At 48.0% G+C, this 18,550-nt stretch overlaps 2 protein-coding genes across 2 annotated transcripts; one reads left to right on the top strand and one right to left on the bottom strand.

Moving 5' to 3' along the window:
* Nucleotides 1-6,299: 6,299 nt before the first annotated feature.
* LOC120654445 (probable acyl-activating enzyme 1, peroxisomal) lies at nucleotides 6,300-8,715 on the bottom strand. Its single transcript, XM_039931981.1, has 2 exons — nucleotides 8,145-8,715; nucleotides 6,300-7,899 (listed from the first exon to the last, which is right to left on the bottom strand). The coding sequence occupies exons 1-2, from the start codon at nucleotides 8,352-8,354 to the stop codon at nucleotides 6,424-6,426; spliced, it is 1,686 nt and encodes a 561-aa protein (XP_039787915.1). The 5' UTR covers nucleotides 8,355-8,715; the 3' UTR covers nucleotides 6,300-6,423.
* A 1,384-nt stretch (nucleotides 8,716-10,099) lies between these two features.
* LOC120654447 (AUGMIN subunit 4-like) lies at nucleotides 10,100-13,878 on the top strand. The gene is made up of 13 exons (XM_039931982.1): nucleotides 10,100-10,314; nucleotides 10,387-10,434; nucleotides 10,519-10,608; nucleotides 10,840-11,190; nucleotides 11,385-11,484; nucleotides 11,638-11,683; nucleotides 11,905-11,998; nucleotides 12,116-12,187; nucleotides 12,301-12,359; nucleotides 12,504-12,572; nucleotides 12,707-12,758; nucleotides 13,353-13,430; nucleotides 13,503-13,878. The coding sequence occupies exons 1-13, from the start codon at nucleotides 10,177-10,179 to the stop codon at nucleotides 13,578-13,580; spliced, it is 1,275 nt and encodes a 424-aa protein (XP_039787916.1). The 5' UTR covers nucleotides 10,100-10,176; the 3' UTR covers nucleotides 13,581-13,878.
* The last annotated feature ends 4,672 nt before the right edge of the window (nucleotides 13,879-18,550 follow it).

Here is an 18,550-nt window from a genome sequence, read left to right as displayed (position 1 = left end):
CGTTGCTCGGCGTAATTCACAAATTTAAGTCAGCTAGGCTCGCATCCCTCACGAGCCCAGCATACTTATTCAAAGGGGTCCAAAATCTCGCTTTAGGCAACATGGGCAAGGTGGAGGGGAGACGCTTTCTCAAAAAATTGCACGCGTCGCTCAAAGCAATCCCACACCTTTGCCCAAAAAATTAAAGTGCAATAAGCACTAAAAAAGCAAAGGGCTATCGACCAAGTGTCGAAGCCAAAACACTTTTGCCCGAAAAATTAAAGTGCAATAAGCACTAAAAAGTCAAGGGGCTGTCGACTAAGTGCCGAAACCAAAACACCTTCGCCCTAAAAATTAAAGTTCAATAAGCACTAAAAGGCAAGGGGCCGTCGACCCAGTGTCGAAGCCAAAAACACCTTCACCCTAAAAAAATAAAGTGCAATAAGCACTAAAAGGCAAGGGACTGTCGACCCAGTGTCAAAGCCAAAACACCTTCGCCCTAAAAATTAAAGTGCAATAAGCAATAAAAGGCAAGGGGTCGTCGACTCAGCGTCGAAGCCAAAAAACCTCTGCCCCAAGATTCTAAAGCGCGATACAAAGTCTCAAAACCTTCACCCAGCTTAAACCAGCATGAGCAAGGTGGGGGAGACGTTTTTTTCTAAAAATAAATATGCCCATGCTGCTTAAAGCATAGGGTCATCTAACAAGACTAAAGTCTCAAAACCTTCGCTCAACTTAAACCAGCATGAGCAAGGTGGGGGGAGACGTTTTTTCTAAAAATAAATATGCCCATGCTGCTTAAAGCATAGGGTTATCTAACAAGACTAAGGTCTCAAAACCTTCGCTCAGCTTAAACCAGCATGAGCAAGGTGGGGGGAGATGTTTTTTTCTAAAAATAAATATGCCCATGCTGCTTAAAGCATAGGGTCATCTAACAAGACTAAAGTTTCGAAACCTTCGCTTGGCTTAAACCAGCATGACCAAGGCAGGGGGAGACATTTTTTCTAAAAATAAATATGCCCATGCTGCTTAAAGCATAGGGTCATCTAACAAGACTAAAGTCTCAAAACCTTCGGTTGCCTTAAACCAGCATGAGCAAGGCGGGGCGGGGCGGGGGGGGGGGGGGGGGGAGACGTTTTTTCTAAAAATAAATATTTACATGCTGCTTAAAGCATAGGGTCATCTAACAAGACTAAAGTCTCAAAACCTTTGCTTGGCTTAAACCAGAATAAACAAGACGGGGGGATGTTTTTTCTAAAAATAAATATGCCCATGCTGCTTAAAGCATAGGGTCATCTAACAAGACTAAAGTCTCAAAACCTTCGCTTGGCTTAAACTAGCCTGAGCAAGGCGGGGGGGGGAAACGTTTTTTCTAAAAATAAATTTGCTCATGCTGCTCAAAGCATAGAATCATCGAACTCCGACCAAAGCACAAAAACCTTCGCCTTGATTCAACAAGCACCGACAAGGTGGGGAGACGTTTTCTCAAGACAAATTTGACCAAGCCGCTCAAAGCATTGGCACACAAAAATAAATGCACAAACCAAAATCCCAAAATAGGTAAAAAAAACAAAAGACGAGCCCAAACCATAGCAACCATTTACATCGAGCAGACGAAAGAAGTAAACCCAAAGGATAGCATACTAACCTCTTCAAGACGCAGGTGAGCGGTATCCCGCACAACTTGCCGGCCAGCAGATAACCAGAACCTTCGCAAGAAAGCCCTTTTCACAGATTGAATCCTGCCAGTGCAAGCTTCCAACTCGGCAGAGTCCGGGAACTGATATCCAGGAGCAGCAATCTTATTCAAGTCTTGGCAACCTTCGTGCTCAAGCAACGCGAAAGCGTTTTCGCACGAAATAACTGCCGAATTGTCTGAAATGTTTGTCAAAATATTTCCCAAGACTGCAAACTCCTTCAGCATCCAATCGAGCAAGCCAGTAACCTCCAGGCCACCGGGCTTCCCCAAGGGCTCGGGCTCAGCATCGAAGGAAGCGAGCGCATCTCTATAAGCTTCGAAGATGGCATCACTTTTCTCCTCAATCTCGTCACTCGCGTCACTAAGTAGCTGCGTATTTTCCTGAGCTTCTTTCTGTAGTTTCTCAATCAGGAGGTCCTTTTTAGAGCATTCGGCAGAAAACTGAACGGCGAGGTTTTCAGCCTTTTTAGTGCTGTCAACGCCCTTAGCAACTTTCTGCCTCAAACCTTCGATGGTCTCCACCTTCGATGTCAACTCCTTCTGCATCTCAGTGATCGCATTGTATTGCCTCTTCACTTTCTCCAGCAAGACTTCATTTTGCTTCTTCCGAGAATCGTCAAGAGTTTGCAGCGCTGCAAGTTCTTTCTTCAAGCTCTCATTCTCCATTACTAGCCGAAGCTTCTCAGCCGAAGCTTCAAGCATACGGTCAGATTCAGCCTTCGCCCTCCGGAGAAGCATACCTCCAGCAACAAGAGCCTGCATCAAAAATCATGTAAGACCCAGAAACAAAGGAAATCTACAAAGTATCCCGATTCAACCCAAACCTTCACATTCATGGCAGCTACCACCCGACCGAGGTCACCGGTACCATAACATTCGAGCTCCTTCTTGAAACCTACCCAGAAAAAACATGGTTCGGTAAAAATAAATCCCTCTGCATACTATGCAAAGCAGACAAAATTACCTTCAACATCAAAGAACTCCTTCTCCAACTCTCGCTCCTTAGCATGCAAAGAATCGCCCCCCGAAGGTGGAGGCACCTTCGTGGCACTAACTTCAATCTCATGGCTCAGCTCCGCCATCATAGTGGCAACATCTACTTCACGCACCCAAGGGAGATAAGGATCAATATCTGGCCCTTGAAAATCAAGAGAACGAGGTAGAAGAACCCCACCTAGCTCCTTGAAGCAATGTTGCCCATCGTCTCGGGTGTTATCACCCATTAAAGCTTCCACCGCCCTCACCGAGTCCTCGCGGACCGCAGTAGCAACGGCCTTGGTCTTCTCACCTTCAATACTCTCAAGCACCTTCGAAGGCTGAATGCCCGAAGTTGCGCCAACCGCACTGGCAACCTTCTCAACAACCTTCGCTGGCGCGGAACTTGGTTTAACAGTGGCCACGGTCACAGGCACAATGGGGTCAATAGTTGCCCCTTCATCCTCGAGGTCTAGCAAGCTAACACTCCGACCGCCTGTGACACTGGACCGATGGAGGCTCACGACCACGTCACCAACACTGTCTGGGCCTGAAAGAAGGGACCCAAACTAATCAAGATAAAGCTCCATAGACTCTCCTCGAAGAGGGGAATAACTTATTGTCTCCTCCAATTGTCGCAAAAAAGATTCGCTACATAGTTCACTATGAGAAACCAACCGAAGGTAACGAGCCAAGCGGTTACCTTTCTTTGCTCAAGGAACCTTCGGTGGCGGGCGAGGTGGCCTCGCCGTAGGAGCCTTCGGGTTAACATTCGAAAACTCGACCGCGGCAGAAGAAATTTTCTTTTTCTTGGCGGCGGGATCTTCGCCCGAAGCCCCCTTGCTTCTCTTTTCGGGCTTCTTAGGCTCTTCCCGATCCGCTTACTTCACCCCCATAACAGCAAAAGACTAGTTGACTCGGATTCCCTCTGAGCAGTAGGTCACAAAGGAATCATACTCCTTAGACAAGTACGGCCCCGCTAGCTCTGACGCCCTCCGCCCTACCTCCGCGACAATAGCCTCGTTCGACTCTCCGAACGGCTTCAACAAAGCAAACTTCGGGAAGGGGAGTGTCTCTTTTAGCCCACGTACCCGAACCTTCCCGAGGGGGCCTGCAAGCCATCCATCTGATAAGGGCCAAACACTTGCACAGACAAACTCCTCAATCAAATCTCTGCCCCCGATCAGGCCAGCCGCCGATATAAAGGCGTCCAAACACTCTCGATATCCAGCACCTGACCTTCGGAAGTCGGCCTAGTTGATATGCTCCACAGGCCGAATCTTCGAAGCCAGAGGATAGGACACCGTCGCAGGGTCCTCGACACTAGGAAAACCAACCTTAGGATAAAACCAAAATTGGGCCCAGTCATCATCCCAGCGGTTCTTCTGGCAGTAGGACATCTCCAAATGCTCAATCTTTTGAGTCCTGTTGAGCCTTCGAGGGACGAAAGTGCAGCATCCGCTCTGAGCACTGAACGCCTCATCCTCATCCTCAAATCGAACTTTCCGGCCTTGCGGATGAAGCTCATACAAGCGACAAAACGCGTCAACAAAAATAGGGCCCCCGAAAGTCTTGACAGCCTAGAAAAATTTCGACAATTGCACAATTGCATTGGGTGTCAACTGATGAATCTTCACCTTGAACCGGGCCAGTATCTATGGAACTGCCGGATCAAGACGGAATCGAAGCCCAGCGACAAAGAAATTGCAAAACACAACACATTCCCCATCTTTGGGGGTTAGGCGTTTCCTCCGCTTGAGGCGGGCCACAGACTCCCACAGGAAAGTACCCTCTCTCAACATACGAATCAAGCAGGGCCGCAGAGATGAGCAAAGGCCCAAACCTTAGGGTTGGCTCAGGCTTGTCCCGCTTCATCAGTTCTGACGGGTCGGCCTCAATGTTCGACAAATCCTCTTCCCCCTCCGAAAGATGATCCCTTTCTTCACCCGAGCCCGCACCTTCGGAAGCGTCCTTTGCAGTCAGATGAATACGAGCCATTCCTGCAAAAACACAAGTGCGGATCGTTAAAAAAAAACTTACAAAAACCGCAAAGACGCGAAGCTCCACAATAGGCCACAGACGCGAAAGCGCTCGAGGCTCTCAGCGAATCGCAGCACTCCACGTGGCAAGCTAAAAAATTGGCAAAGCTTCGCTGTAGGCAGAAGGCGTGAAAGCGGCGCCTCACCCCCCTCCCTATATAGGGGGGTAAAAGTGAACAGTATTTCCAGCGGTAAAACCGAGAAGAATTCCAAGAGTCACCCAACTAAGACTCGGCACGTGTAAAAAAATTCACCTTCGGCTCATCCCAACCTCCGACCGGGAGGGGGGAGACGTTTTTTGGTTGCAGGTGATAGATACTTCGAGGGTTCGGCCCGTCGGAGTCGGCCCTCGCCCGCGAGGGGCTACTGTTGGGGGTCACCGTCTCGCAGGTCGGAGGTTGCTCTAAGTTACAAGGCGGAAGAACCAAGTCAGCCGGAGGTGACTTAAAAACAGCCGAAGGTGTTAGGAACCCGAAGGTCATCTCCGCCACCCGAAGGTCTCGGGAGGCACCCGAAGGTCGTCTCCGCCACCCAAAGGTCTAGGGAGGCACCCGAAGGTCTCCAAAAGCACCTGAAGGTCGACCGCGAACCCGAAGGTCCTGCGGTACCTTCGGGGTAGCGTCCCGCCTACGAATCGGATAGGGTAGACAATTTGTACACTCCAACCTATATGAAATGACCTTCGGCCCGGAATATTTCACGAATATTCCGGGCTGGTAAGGGCATTATAGTCATTATGTAACAAAGGTTAGGGGTATAAATACCCCCAACCAATCTGTACTGGACACGTGCTAATACGAAGACGACACTCTGCCACTTTGTCCTGTCTAATCTTCGTGTATGCTCATTGATTGGGTTGTAAGGAAGCCTAGGACCCAACATATATTATATGTCAAATTTAATCAAGATCAAATCAAATTTTGTTAAATCCGCAACGAAATATGTCTTCCTGGTGCATTTGTTTGATAATTTTAGATGTTAATAAATTTTTCCTACGAATTTGATCGAAGTCAGATAAGTTTAACTCAGCGCGCAAAACTAAAACATTCTACATTTAATAAAGTAAGGAATATGTGATGTTATCAAAACTGTTTTGAAAATTATGATTAATATATTGGTGATCAAAGTCTTGTTAAATGAAATGAAACTACGAAAGGAACATCGCCAGTACGGGTACGCGTTGCAACGCACGCTTTACCAGTTACCACTACGACTCGTGCAGGTCTGGAAATTTAGATATTGATCTCCTGGAGCAGCCTACGGACTGAATTCAAGAGAAACTTCGACATTCTTTTTTTTACATACAATTGATTCTAGTAGGTTGATTTTATGAAAATGATTTTCAGAATCAAATTTAGAGGCTTATAACAGAAAAAAAATAGTTTCCAATTATTCACTTCCCGTTCAAAACCACTTCATATTTCAATGAAAAATCACAACTCTCTGGCTTGTTGGGTTGGGTGGGTCCGTGTCACTAACATGCCAACGCCTTTTTGTCGTTTCTTTGTAGCTTTGTGCACCGCAATTTAATTTGGAATTGTCAAGTGGCGCACTCTGAGTGCAGATCGAGAGAGAGAGAGAGAGAGAGAGAGAGAGAGAGAGAGAGAGAGAGAGAGGGATTTGGAGGAATTTATCTGTAAATTGTTTATTACTGCCATGAATCAGTGCAGAACGCTAGATGATACTACTGTAGTTTACCACAGCTGATTTTATTTACATGAGAGCATGATGCTAGAGCTTGCTCCTGGAGATGCTGCCCATGGCCTTGGCCTTGTCCCGGAGCGCGAACTTCTGCACCTTCCCCGTCGCCGTCTTGGGCAGCTCGTCCACGAACACCACCGTCCGGGGCGCCATGTACCGCGGCAGCCGCGCCCGGCAGAAGGCCATGACCTCCTCGGCGGCCACGCTCCCCTTGTCCTTGAGCCTCACGAACGCGCACGGCGTCTCGCCCCAGTACTCGTCGGGCCGCCCCACCACGGCCGCCTCCGCCACCGCCGGGTGCGCGAACAGCGCCGCCTCCACCTCGATCGTGCTGATGTTCTCCCCGCCCGAGATGATGATGTCCTTGGACCGGTCCAGGATCTTCACGTACCCGTCGCCGTGCCGCACCGCCAGGTCCCCCGACCGCAGCCACCCGCCGGCCATCGCCTCCGCCGTCGCCGCGCCGTCCTTGAGGTACCCGCTCATCACCGTGTTCCCCCGGAACATCATCTCCCCCATGGTGCGCCCGTCCGCCGGCACGCTCCGCATCGTGCCGGGCTCCTTCACGTCCACCTCCAGCCCCAGGTGGTGGAGCCCCTGCCGGGACTTGATCGCCGCGCGCTCCGCCGCCGGCAGCGCGTCCCACTCCGGCTTCCACGTGCACACCGTCGCGGGGCCGTACGTCTCCGTCAGCCCGTACGAGTGGATCACCAGGAACCCGAGCTCCTCCATCCGGAACAGCACCGCCGGCGGCGGCGGCGCGCCGCCGGTCATCACGGTCACCGGCCTCCCCCCGGGCGGCCGCCGCTGGCGCTCCTCCGCCGTGGCGTTCACGATCATGCTCAGCACCGTCGGCGCGCCGCCCATGTGCGTCACCCCGTGCCGCGCCACGGCGTCGAAGATGGCCGCCGGGGTCACCTTGCGCAGGCACACGTTGGTGCCGCCCTGCGCCGCCACGCCCCAGACGAGGCACCAGCCGTTGCAGTGGAACATGGGCACCGTCCACAGGTACACGGGCAGCGCCGTCATGTCGTTGAGGAGCACGGACGCCAGGCTGTTGAGGTACGCGCCGCGGTGGCTGTACACCACGCCCTTGGGCCGCGACGTCGTCCCCGACGTGTAGTTGAGCGCGATCGGCTCGTTCTCGTCGGCCGGCCACCGGATCGCCGTGTCTGCTGCTGAGGCGCTGCTGCTGCTGCTCAGGATCAGGGCCTCGTACTCGTGGTACCGGTGATCAGCCGGGACGGCTGGCTCGTCGAGGACCTCCTCGATCAGCACCACGGTGGGGGCCCTCGCTCCGGCTTCGGACACGAGCCGGAGAGCCTCTCGGGCGGTGCCCAGCAGCGCGGCGTCGACGAACGCCACCTTGGCCTCGGAATGCTGGAGGAGGACGGACGCCATGCCGGCGTCGAGGCGCGAGTTGAGCGCGCAGATCACGGCGCCGGCCATGGGGATGCCGAAGTGGAGCTCGCAGACGGCGGGGATGTTCTGCGCGAACACAGCGACCTGCGCGACAACGAATCAACCAACCGATTGCTGTAGTAGCTTTCTGAAATTTCGGACCGACAAATCGAATCCGGCACCAAGAACAAGTGAGTGCTCTCAATCCACTTGGCGTAACAGAAGGAATGGCTGAATCTACTGCTCCATCCATGGAATGTAACACAAGGAAACAGAGGAAAAGAGGAGGATGGCAAGGGAAGGGAGGGAGGCCAATCGGAGCGACGCGGCTCGAGATCTATCTCACTCACCACGTCGTGGCGCGCGACGCCGAGCCCGGCGAGGGCGGCGGCGAGGCGGAGGCAGCGCGCCCGGGTCTCCCGCCAGGTGCGCGGCGGCGCGGCGGCGGGGCCGGAGGCGACGACGGCGGGGCGGTCCGGGTACACGAGCGCGGCGCGCTCGAGGAAGCTGATGGGCGTGAGCGGCGCGTGGTTGGCGGCGCACAGCACGGTGCCTTCCATCGCCGCGCCTCCTCCGGCGAGGGCCTCACTGTCTGGGGCGGGCGGGACGCGCTAGCTGGAGGTGATAGGTAGAGCGAGCTAGTTGGTGAACAAAGATTTCACTTTTCCTCCCCGAGGGGAGCGAGCCAGGGAGGGGAGGGGGGAATTTATCATATCGAGTGGAGCACACGCGGAGACGACGACGTGTAGTCGCAGGTCACTCCAGCTCAAGCTCAAGCTAAAGCTGAAGCTGCAGCTGATGCCTGATGCTGGTGCTGATTAGAGGCGTCGCGATCCATCCATATCCATCCATCATCAACCGCGAAGCGATCAGACAACCTGCTGCTTTAATCGCGCGTCGTCGTCATCCAGCAGTGGAGGAGTCGTGATTAACAGAAAGAATGGGACACCATCTTCTCTTCCTCAACGGAGCAGAAGTGGTTGACGCACAAGTAAGCTCTCGTCACTCCCGTCTGTCTCTTAGTGACGTGGAGCCGCTAGAAGCCACTTGTCGGGTTCAGAAATCCGATTCTATTCGGGGGGGAAAAAAGAAAATAAAAGCACGACGTCGTGTTTCTCGTCTTGGATGGTACAGTATTGGTGTCACTGTCAAGGCTGTGTCTTCTTCATCAAACAAATTCGTCTGCCTTCTCTTGCTTCCGGTGCAATTTTGATCTGGTGAGGTAGAGATGGATCTATGATTTATTCGGTTTTTTAAATGCACAAAAATACAAAATGTTTTACATAACTTAGTATTCCTTGTCACCAACGCGCAACTTCTAAAAGCGAGGCAAGGGCAATTTTTTTTAATCGAGCCAAAGGCAGAAGCATCCTTGGTGATAGGATAGCTGATAGCACCCTTTAAATTGTGAATGCGATTGTCTTTTTACTCTCATGATAGCACCCTTTTCACTCTGTTCGCTGGGCTGGAGCTGGTGGCTGGACTAGTGTGAGAGAAAAATACTGTTGGTTGGTTGGTGGCTGGATGCTGATGCTGGAGCTAGGTGAGAGAAAAACACTGTTGGGCTAGAGATTACTGGAGCTGCCGAAAAGAGTGTTTGTGTCTGTCTTTAACGCATGAATGCTCATGCTTTTCCAAAAAAAAAACCACTTGTAGAAATCATAATTGCGTCTATGATGATTTCCGTTATGTTCTTTACGCTTGCCCACTTGTTGGATGTTGTCGTCTACCTTATCTTGAATTCTGGACCACCATGACATTGCCTCTTCTGTTTTGAATGCCTTCTGTCACTTGTGGTAAATTGTTGCTTGTTGTAAACCGCCAATATTATTGCGTATCATGATATTCCGTAAGGACATACTATATCGCCAACCCCGCCTTCTTCGTTGCTACTCAATATGTGATTACCCATATTTTCCTTTCCTTTATGATCACTGAGAGTGTCCGCAATGGTAATAGCTATTACTAGCAATGTGGTCAGCTGACGTGGAGGTGGAAGAGAAAAGAAAAGATTATTTTATACTATTGGACCCACACGCTACTCTCACATGTTCTTGGACTACGTAAAATAGATTAGTTATTTGCTCGTCACTAGTGACTACTCTCTTTTATTTTTTTATTGTAACATCAGATCTAGTTAACTAAATAGCTAACCATTGTGGACGCCCTAACCGTGGAAATATGACGTGGACCCATAACCTGCCACCTCAGCATTTACACATTTATCCCTAGGAAAAAATCCATTCCTCAATTATCTCACACGAGCGCCGTCCATTTCCCAATCCAACGGCCACCAACCAACCGCGATCCCACGAGCCCACCCAATTCAAACGCTAACACCTCGCAACCAACCGGCCGCGACCGTCGCCGGCGACGCCCGAGATGTCGAAGGCCGCCGCCGCAGCGTCCCTCCCGCCGCCGCCGCCGGAGGTGGCGCTCCTGGTGGAGCAGCTCCAGCGGCACCACCTCGCCCCCGACGCGTCCCTCCTCTCCAACTGCGCGCACGCCGACCTCCTCCAGGTATCCTCGCTCGCTCCGCTCCCCCGCCTGCCCGCGCTCGCCGCTGCTTATCCGAGCCTGCTGCCGCTGCAGGCGCGCGAGGAGGTCGCCGCGGAGCGCGCGCTCTACCTCGAGGCACTGGTGAGTCACCCCTGCCCGCTCGTCGGATCTGCATTTTAGGGTTTCCTCCGGGGGGTTCTGATCAGATCTGGCGCGATGCGGCAGGCGGTGTACGCGGAGGCGGTGGCCATGTTGGAGGAGTATCATGCGGCAGGCGGTGCTGGCGCCGGCAAGAAGCTCAACTGCTCCCCGCAGGTTCTGCATTCTCTCGTGCTCATCTAGTCCCCATTTTTTCATTGACTGGTGCAAAAAGAGCTTGAAATGTGAGCTGGGTGGGTAGTCTGTGACTAATAGATGGTGGGAGTTCTTCATTGTTGATTCCATTTATTTGGCACGGCAGTCGACAAATTATCTGACAGAAATGCTATTTAGTCACCGAGCTTACTTTTCTGACACAAATTATCTGACAAATTATTCCGAATCCAGGTGTATGAGTCTTTGGAGCACCGTTTGGCTGTCGTGGAGGCAGCACAGAGGTTGAGGCTCCCACTGCTCTCGCAGGATGGGGAGGTCCATGAGGAGATTGAAAAGCTGAGCACCTTGTCCAGGAGCTCATTTGATAGTACCCTGACAAGTGCCACACCCAGCTCAAGCTCAATTTCGACAAGTTACAATAACTATAGCAGCACCGCTAGTGCAGTGACTGTTGGTGCTGTCCATGGTAGTGGCAGTTCGGAGGCAGTTGAACCTGGAGTTGGTGGTGTTCCTGATCGTTTTCTCGGAATCACGTCTGATTATCTCTACCAAGTGCAACAAGAGCAGCCGGCCATGTCTGTGGTGAGACCAGCTAATTTTTTCCTAAGCGGCCAGTTCTTACCTTGTTTGATTTGTTGATTCCAATATGTACCTTGCAAAAATGTGATCACTTATTAGTTATTATCTATGATGAGTCTTATCATTTTTATCAGTGTGAAAAATAGAAAAAATGGTCATCTGAACTTTGAAAGCATCTGCTTTGGTATCAATTGCAGGACATGGTTGATTATCAGAGAACTTTGGCTAGGGAGATTGAAGCCCGGTTAGAAGCCAAGTGTGATGCTTTAGCTGATCTATTTTCTATGGATGAAAGGGGTCAGTGGCAAGATATTATATTTGCATATAAATTGTCACCCTCTCTTCATTATTAAGCAAGATATCTTGGGTAGATCTATTTAAGAAAAAACAAACACTCAGAATTCTTGTTCTGACTATTGTTTTTGTCTCATCTTAACATCTTTGCTGCAGATTCATCATCAATCAGTCAAATCTCAAGTGCCAGGCTTCCAGAAAGGTGAACATTTTTGTCCTACATTTCCATCTGATTGTTTCCAGCAAATTTTTAGTATTAATACCATGTTACCATCCATTCTCTGAGGCAAGCACATCCATTACATAGCTAACTTATCTTCAATTTTCCATCTTGTTCCGAATTGAAACTTACGTGGAGCCTGTGATGGTTGAACATGCATCTGGGATAAGTATTTACCATTATCTTTTCTTCCCATTTGACAGGGTGAAATTAATCATCGAAGAGATAGAGAAGGAAGAGGCACATTTACTGGAGGATCTTGCTTCAATGGATAGAAAATTTGCTGAACACTATAATGTATGTGTGTTTGATTTTCCTAATTGATTAAATTTTGAGCAGTGCACCCATTTTATTTTAGCAAAATTTTTTTCTCTTAGTTTTAATTAATTAATTGCGGTTCTCAAAATGTAAAAGGTCCTGGAGCAAATTCTTGCTGTGCTTATACAGTTTGTTAAAGACAAGAAACTTGAGCATCAGTACCAATATGTAAGCCTTCTCATATTCTTTTCTGCGACTAAATTTCTTTGATAAAACATGCAATCTTTTCATATGGTTAGTATTTCTTGTTTAAGTGCTTAACCTTATTTATTGGCTAACAGGATGATATGAAGAAGACCTGGCTTATCAAAAGGTGTCGAACAATGAATGCTAAATTAAGGTTGGCACCTGCATCTTTGACCATAGTATTGCGGATGTTGCTCTATACGCATGTAGCTGACTCTCCCTTGTGCAACAGTTCTTTGTTATTTCAAATGCTGAAGCATTAAAAGATTAGATTAACATTTTCTATATTTGGTTCCAGCTATCTAGAGCATCATCTGTTGCGTGACACCTACACCAAGGATACTGTACCAGCACTGCACAGGATCAGGTAAGGTTAAGACAACTGTTCTTTAAGTTGGTGTTATAGTTAAGTTGCATCTGTTATTCTCTTGATTGATTTGATTTGTTGAGGCACTGTTGTTTCGATGAAGAAACTTCTTAACATATCAACTGCTTGTGCAGAAAGTATCTTGTAGAGGCCACGAAAGAGGCATCCAATTCCTATAACGAAGCGGTAAGATACAAAAAATTTCCTCTATTTCTTGTTATTTTTCTAATGTTTTATCCTAAATAGCCAAAAGTTCTAAAATGAACACACGCTGATGCACGAATTTTGGTTTCTGCTCACAAAGTGGGCTGTAGAAACCACAACTTCACTAGAGCCAATACCTTGCAGCTGCTTTTGAGCAAAAAAAGAAAAACATCTAAGGAATTCAGTGATACTTTGAGGTTGTATGGAGGAGCTAACATCAGAAGCACTAGTATATTAGTCATGCATGGTTGAACAATGTCCAGCTTAGGAGGCAATTGGTGTACATTTTTTGCTTCTTTCAGGAGTTTATGCAGTTTCATAGCAAGAACCATGCATCTGCTTGTCTGTAGTTACCACTTTTAATTGCATGTTTGGAGAAAGAACTGACGCCATCTTAGTAGCACCCATTACACCTGAAGAAATAATTAGGCATTATGACCCCTGATTCTAGCAGTAGTTATAGCTGTGCTTATTGCTGTATTATTGCTGACATAACCTTCCATGTATTCTACACATGAAATTCAGTATCTTCTGTCCATCATTTAATTGTTTGCTATGATATTTGGTCTGTGTCAGATTTCACGATTACGTGAGTATCAGGGCGTGGATCCACATTTCGATGTGATTGCAAGGCAGTACCATGAGATTGTAAAGGTAACCTGCTCAGTTTTGTTGCCGTGAATTAGCATATGGTTGATGGGTTATTGCTAACCTGCTGAGCTGCAGAAACTGGAGGGCATGCAGTGGACAATTCACCAGGTGGAAATGGATCTGAAACCTCACCATGATCACGCGGGTGTCTGAAAGCCATTTTCCTTGGAGACCATGTTTGATACCTGAATGCTGTGGATGTAATCATGTAAGTTAGTGAATGGCCGTCATGTGATTTGACTTGACGATGTGTTGTTTTGTTGCTCCAGACCGATCAGGCTGGATAGGTCTATGTAAAGTTTCATCTGAACACGCAATGTATACGGAGAATATTTCTGCTTGCGCTATGCATCTTGTTGTTTTATCTTCTAGAATGAAAAACAGCACCACCTCCGTCTGAGCCCTGACATGATGATACAGTTAATTTCGTAAGAAATACGGATATTATTTCTGTTTGTCCTCTGAAAGTGTATTATCATAAGATTAATATTACTCAGGGACTAAGTAATCGTCGATATCACTGATCGAGTGATCGTCGATCCATGACCATGAGAACGTGCCGGTTGTCTCAAAGTTGTGGCAAGCTTAGGGACTTAAGGGACGTACAAAACGTTTCATAGGATGGATCCTGCCCCATCAAAAGGACACCTATTGGTTGCAATTGCAATGCTCTGGTCTGAGTCAGATGGATCGATCGGGCTCACAGCCAGGTCGGCGGCTGCGGCGAGTCTTGAATTTCCTCGATCCAGGTCTGAGTCAGGACGTACTGCTAGGTCCTCTACCTTTTTCCTCCACAAGTATCCTCGATAAGCTGCTACACTGAAGGATCGTCATGTGAGATATCTTAACATCTACCCCGAGCCCCAGCTAGGCAAGGACAATTATTGACGGGGCTGGCGAGGGGCCATGGGGACATGGCTGCTCATCTGCCAGCAGCCCAACTGACAGCAGCAGCCCAGCTCCGGCGCCGGCCGCGGTAGCTAGGGGGCAGCTCGCGCTCTGTCGCTCTGCTCGCCATGGCAATGTGCGCGTGCTCATGGTGACGAACCACACCGGCAACGTGCACAAGCCAGCGGCGGGCGCCCTGGACGGCGCTTTGTGCAGCCGAACGGTGGCCGAGCGCGCGAGGACCGTGGAAACCTTGCGCTGCCTCTGACTGCGACTAGTCACGTCGATCCTGGCCGCAGGAGGCTGATCCAACGACCAGGAGAGGCCAAGTCTCTGGACAGGAAATCGAATACCGACCACCCCCGAGTCTGGCATCCCTCGCTCGCGGAGGCGCCCCAGAGCGCCGGTTCCCGCTCTGCGTGCCCGGCCGGCGGCGTCGCTGATGGGAGTGCCTGGCTCCCTGCCCGCTTAGCAGCGACATGCGTGTGCGTGCCGCGGGGCACTCCGGACACGTTTGGTTGCTGTAAATAATTTCGTGGGACACGTTTTCATCATGCTGCGTTTGAGGACCCACCGGACAACAAATTATTGTTTCAGAGTTTGTTGGTGAGTGTGCGAGTGATCCTGGACAGGCTTGTGGATCAGGAGGCACCAGCAATCAGGGACAGCCGGTGTGCGTGCGTGTTCCGCCTCGACGCCGTCGCGAGCGCGCGGTCCGATCGGCGTCAGCTCCGGCGCCGGAGTGCTCTGCGGCGCTGCTCGCGTATGCAGACGGGTGGGACGGCGCTGAACCGCGCCAACGAACACGAACACAACCGCGAGAGGCGAGACTCGTCGGAGCCAGCGCGGCCTCGATGGCGAGGCCGAGTTCCGCATCGATCTTCACTCTTCTTGGTCGTGATGCGACAAAGGCCGCCGGTGCAGACCACAACGATGAACCTCGTCGAGGCGAATGCCGGCACGCGGCGCAGTGAGCGAGGACCACGAGATTTGACGCTTCCTGCAACTACTCAGGTCGTTAGCGGCGGATCCAGAGATTGAAATTGGGGTAGTTTTTCCAAAATATTTCAAAGCATAATTCGGTATATTTTAATAGCACTTTGTCAACAATACGGTATATAATGATTAAATTTACTAAAGATCCCATATTACGTTCAACTCAACAAATTGGTTCAGAACTCGAATAGTTTACATTATAAATAGTTGCGACATCAATAAGAAATTACAATCATTGATATCCAATTCATCAAGAGGTTCTGTCCTTGTAGCTTTGACAGTTTTGAATTCCTACCATCAGTGGGTGCCTCTGGGGGATTATTACAATCTGGAAATCATTTCTCTTTCATGGGCAGCTAGTTTTTAGCAATGATTTTAAATTAACTGTGGAATTTTCCTCTAAACACAATGATTCCAAATGGATCTTATCTAATATCTATGCACCTTGTACCACTCCTGGTAGACATACTTTTCTACACTGGTTCAAAAATATTCAGATGCCAGCTGAAGTTGATTGGTTGATTGTGGGTGATTTTAATCTCATCAGAAAAATCTGAAAATAGAAATAAGCCTGGTGGGGATTTGACAAATATGTTTCTTTTTAATGAGGCTTTAAGCACTCTAGGTGTGGTGGAGTTACCTCTTTATGGAAGGCAATTCACTTGGACTAACAAACAAGCCTCATCCCTCCTGGAGAGACTTGTTTGGTTCTTTACTTCCCAATCTTGGTCAAACACCTACCCTAGTTCTTCTGTTTCTACTCTGGCCATGGAGACTTCAAACCATGTCCCCTGTCTTATTTCTATCAACACTCCTATTCTTAGGGGCAAAGTCTTCAGGTTCGAAAACTATCTTATGAACATAAACATTTCATGGACATTGTACATCATGGCTGGTCTTTGCCAACCTCCCAGACTGATGCCGCTAAAATCATCACGACCAAATTCAAAAACCAGAGAAGGGTGATTAAGACTTGGTAGGCTCAACTTTCTAGCTTAAAGGCAGCCATATCTAATGTTAAACTCATCCTCACTTTTTTGGGTTTTTTGGAAGAATCAGAGATTTGGCTTTGCATGAATGGAATTTTAAAGTTATTTTGGAGCAGAAGTTGATCTCCCTTTTAAGACAGCAAAAGATTTATTGGAAGCAGAGAGGGACCATTAGGTGGGTAACCAAGGGAGATGCAGGCACAAAATTCTTTCATGCTAATGCTACCATAAAGCATAGAAAGAACCTGATCACCTGTCTTGAGAATTCTGCTGGTACCATGCTCACCTCTCATCAAGATAAAGCCCACACTCTTTGGGAAGCCTATAAAGAGAGATTAGGCAAATATGAAGTTATATCGATGCAGCTGAACCTGGATGAGATTCTCTCTTCACATCCCAATTTGTCTTCCTTGGAAGATCCATTCACATCTGAAGAGATAAATCAAGTGGTGGCATCTTTACCAACAGACAAGTCACCTGGTCCAGATGGCTTCAATACAAATTTTATTAAGAAATGCTGGCCTATCATAAAACAAGATTTTTACAATTTTTGTCAGGAATTTTATCAGGGGAATGTTTGTCTTCAAAGTTTGAATGCTCATATATTACACTCATTCCTAAAGTGGATGGCCCTACCAAGGTTAATGATTTCAGACCAATTTCACTTCTGAATATTTCCATGAAGATCATCACCAAATTATTGGCAAACAGATTACAGAAGCTAATTCAGCAGACTATTCACAAAAATCAATATGGTTTTATTCAGAGTAGAACCATACAGGATTGCCTAGCATGGGCTTTGGAATATCTTCATATGTGCCATCAATCCAGAAAGGAACTTATTATTCTTAAACTGGACTTTGAAAAATCTTTTGACAAAGTAGAGCACCAAGCAATGTTGGCCGTCATGCAGCACAAGGGCTTTGGAAACAGATGGTTATCTTGGATGAAACTTATCTTTGCTTCAGGAACTTCATCTGTCCTCTTAAATGGAGTACCCGGGAAAGTCTTTCATTGTAGAAGAGTAAGACAGGGGGATCATTATCCCCACTCCTATATGTGCTAGCTTCAGATCTTTTACAGAGTATGGTAAATCAAGCCCAATTTCAGAACCTGCACTCTCTACCAATTCCACTGCAATATAGCAATGATTTCCCAATACTACAGTATGCAAATGATACACTGGTGTTTATGGAAGCCTGTCCACAGATTTCTGCCCTAAAAAATATCTTGCACGATTTCTCCTCTTCAACAGGATTGAAAGTAAATTATGGCAAATCTATGATGGTGCCAATTAATGTGGATGAAGCTAGAACAAACATGCTTGCTCAACTCTTTGGATGTGTAGTAGGGTCCTTGCCCTTTACACGCGGCATAGTGAGCGAGGACCACGAGATTTGTCGCTTCCTGCAACTAGTCAGGTCGTCAGCGGCGGATCTAGAGATTGAAACTGGGGTAGTTTTTCCAAAATATTTCAAAGCACAATCCGATATATTCTTATTCTAATAGCACTTTGTCAACAATACGATATAATAATTAAATTTATTAAAGATCCCATATTACATTCAACTCAACAAATTGGTTCAGAACTTGAATAGTTTACATTATAAATAGTTGCGACATCAATAAGAAATTACATAAATAGAAGATTACAATACTAATCTAGTCTAATGCGTTTGATTTACGCATCTTGGTGGCCATGAAAGTGTGAATTATGTCATCCTTATTTACATTAGAGAAAATTTCACGCTCAATAAAAGTGACCAAACAATCATATAATTGCTCATCGCACATGCAATTTCTTGTTTGATTCTTCACTAGACTCAACCTAGAAAATACCCTTTCCACAGTTGCAGTTATCATGGGTAGAATCAATGCCAATTTAAGGATCAAGAACACCGTACCATAAAGATCATGTTTTTGTTTTGCAACAAGTTTAATAGAAATCTTTTTTTGCTTTCGCTTTATGTTTCTGAAAAAGAAGAGCAATGCATCTATTTTTCAAGACTCAAGTGCAATGTTTCTGAAAAAATAGAGCACTATTTCCATTAAATGAGATTGAGATGAAATCATAGAATCACTTCATGTTTCTGATAAAAAGGACTTGTCCGTGACTTAGGCCCTGTTTGGGAGGGCTTCAGCTCCGGCTCCAAGACCGGCTTCTGTTGAAGCCCTCCCAAACGGGTGCCCACAACCGACTCCATCGATGGAGCTTCCGGATCTTCCGCTCTCTGGAGCGATTTGGTGGAG

This window comes from Panicum virgatum, chromosome 1N (assembly GCF_016808335.1).
Source record: "Panicum virgatum strain AP13 chromosome 1N, P.virgatum_v5, whole genome shotgun sequence".
NCBI classification, from domain to species: domain Eukaryota; kingdom Viridiplantae; phylum Streptophyta; class Magnoliopsida; order Poales; family Poaceae; genus Panicum; species Panicum virgatum.
The sequence above is the reverse complement of the archived record's forward strand: the minus strand, read 5'-3'. Positions and strand labels throughout refer to the sequence as shown.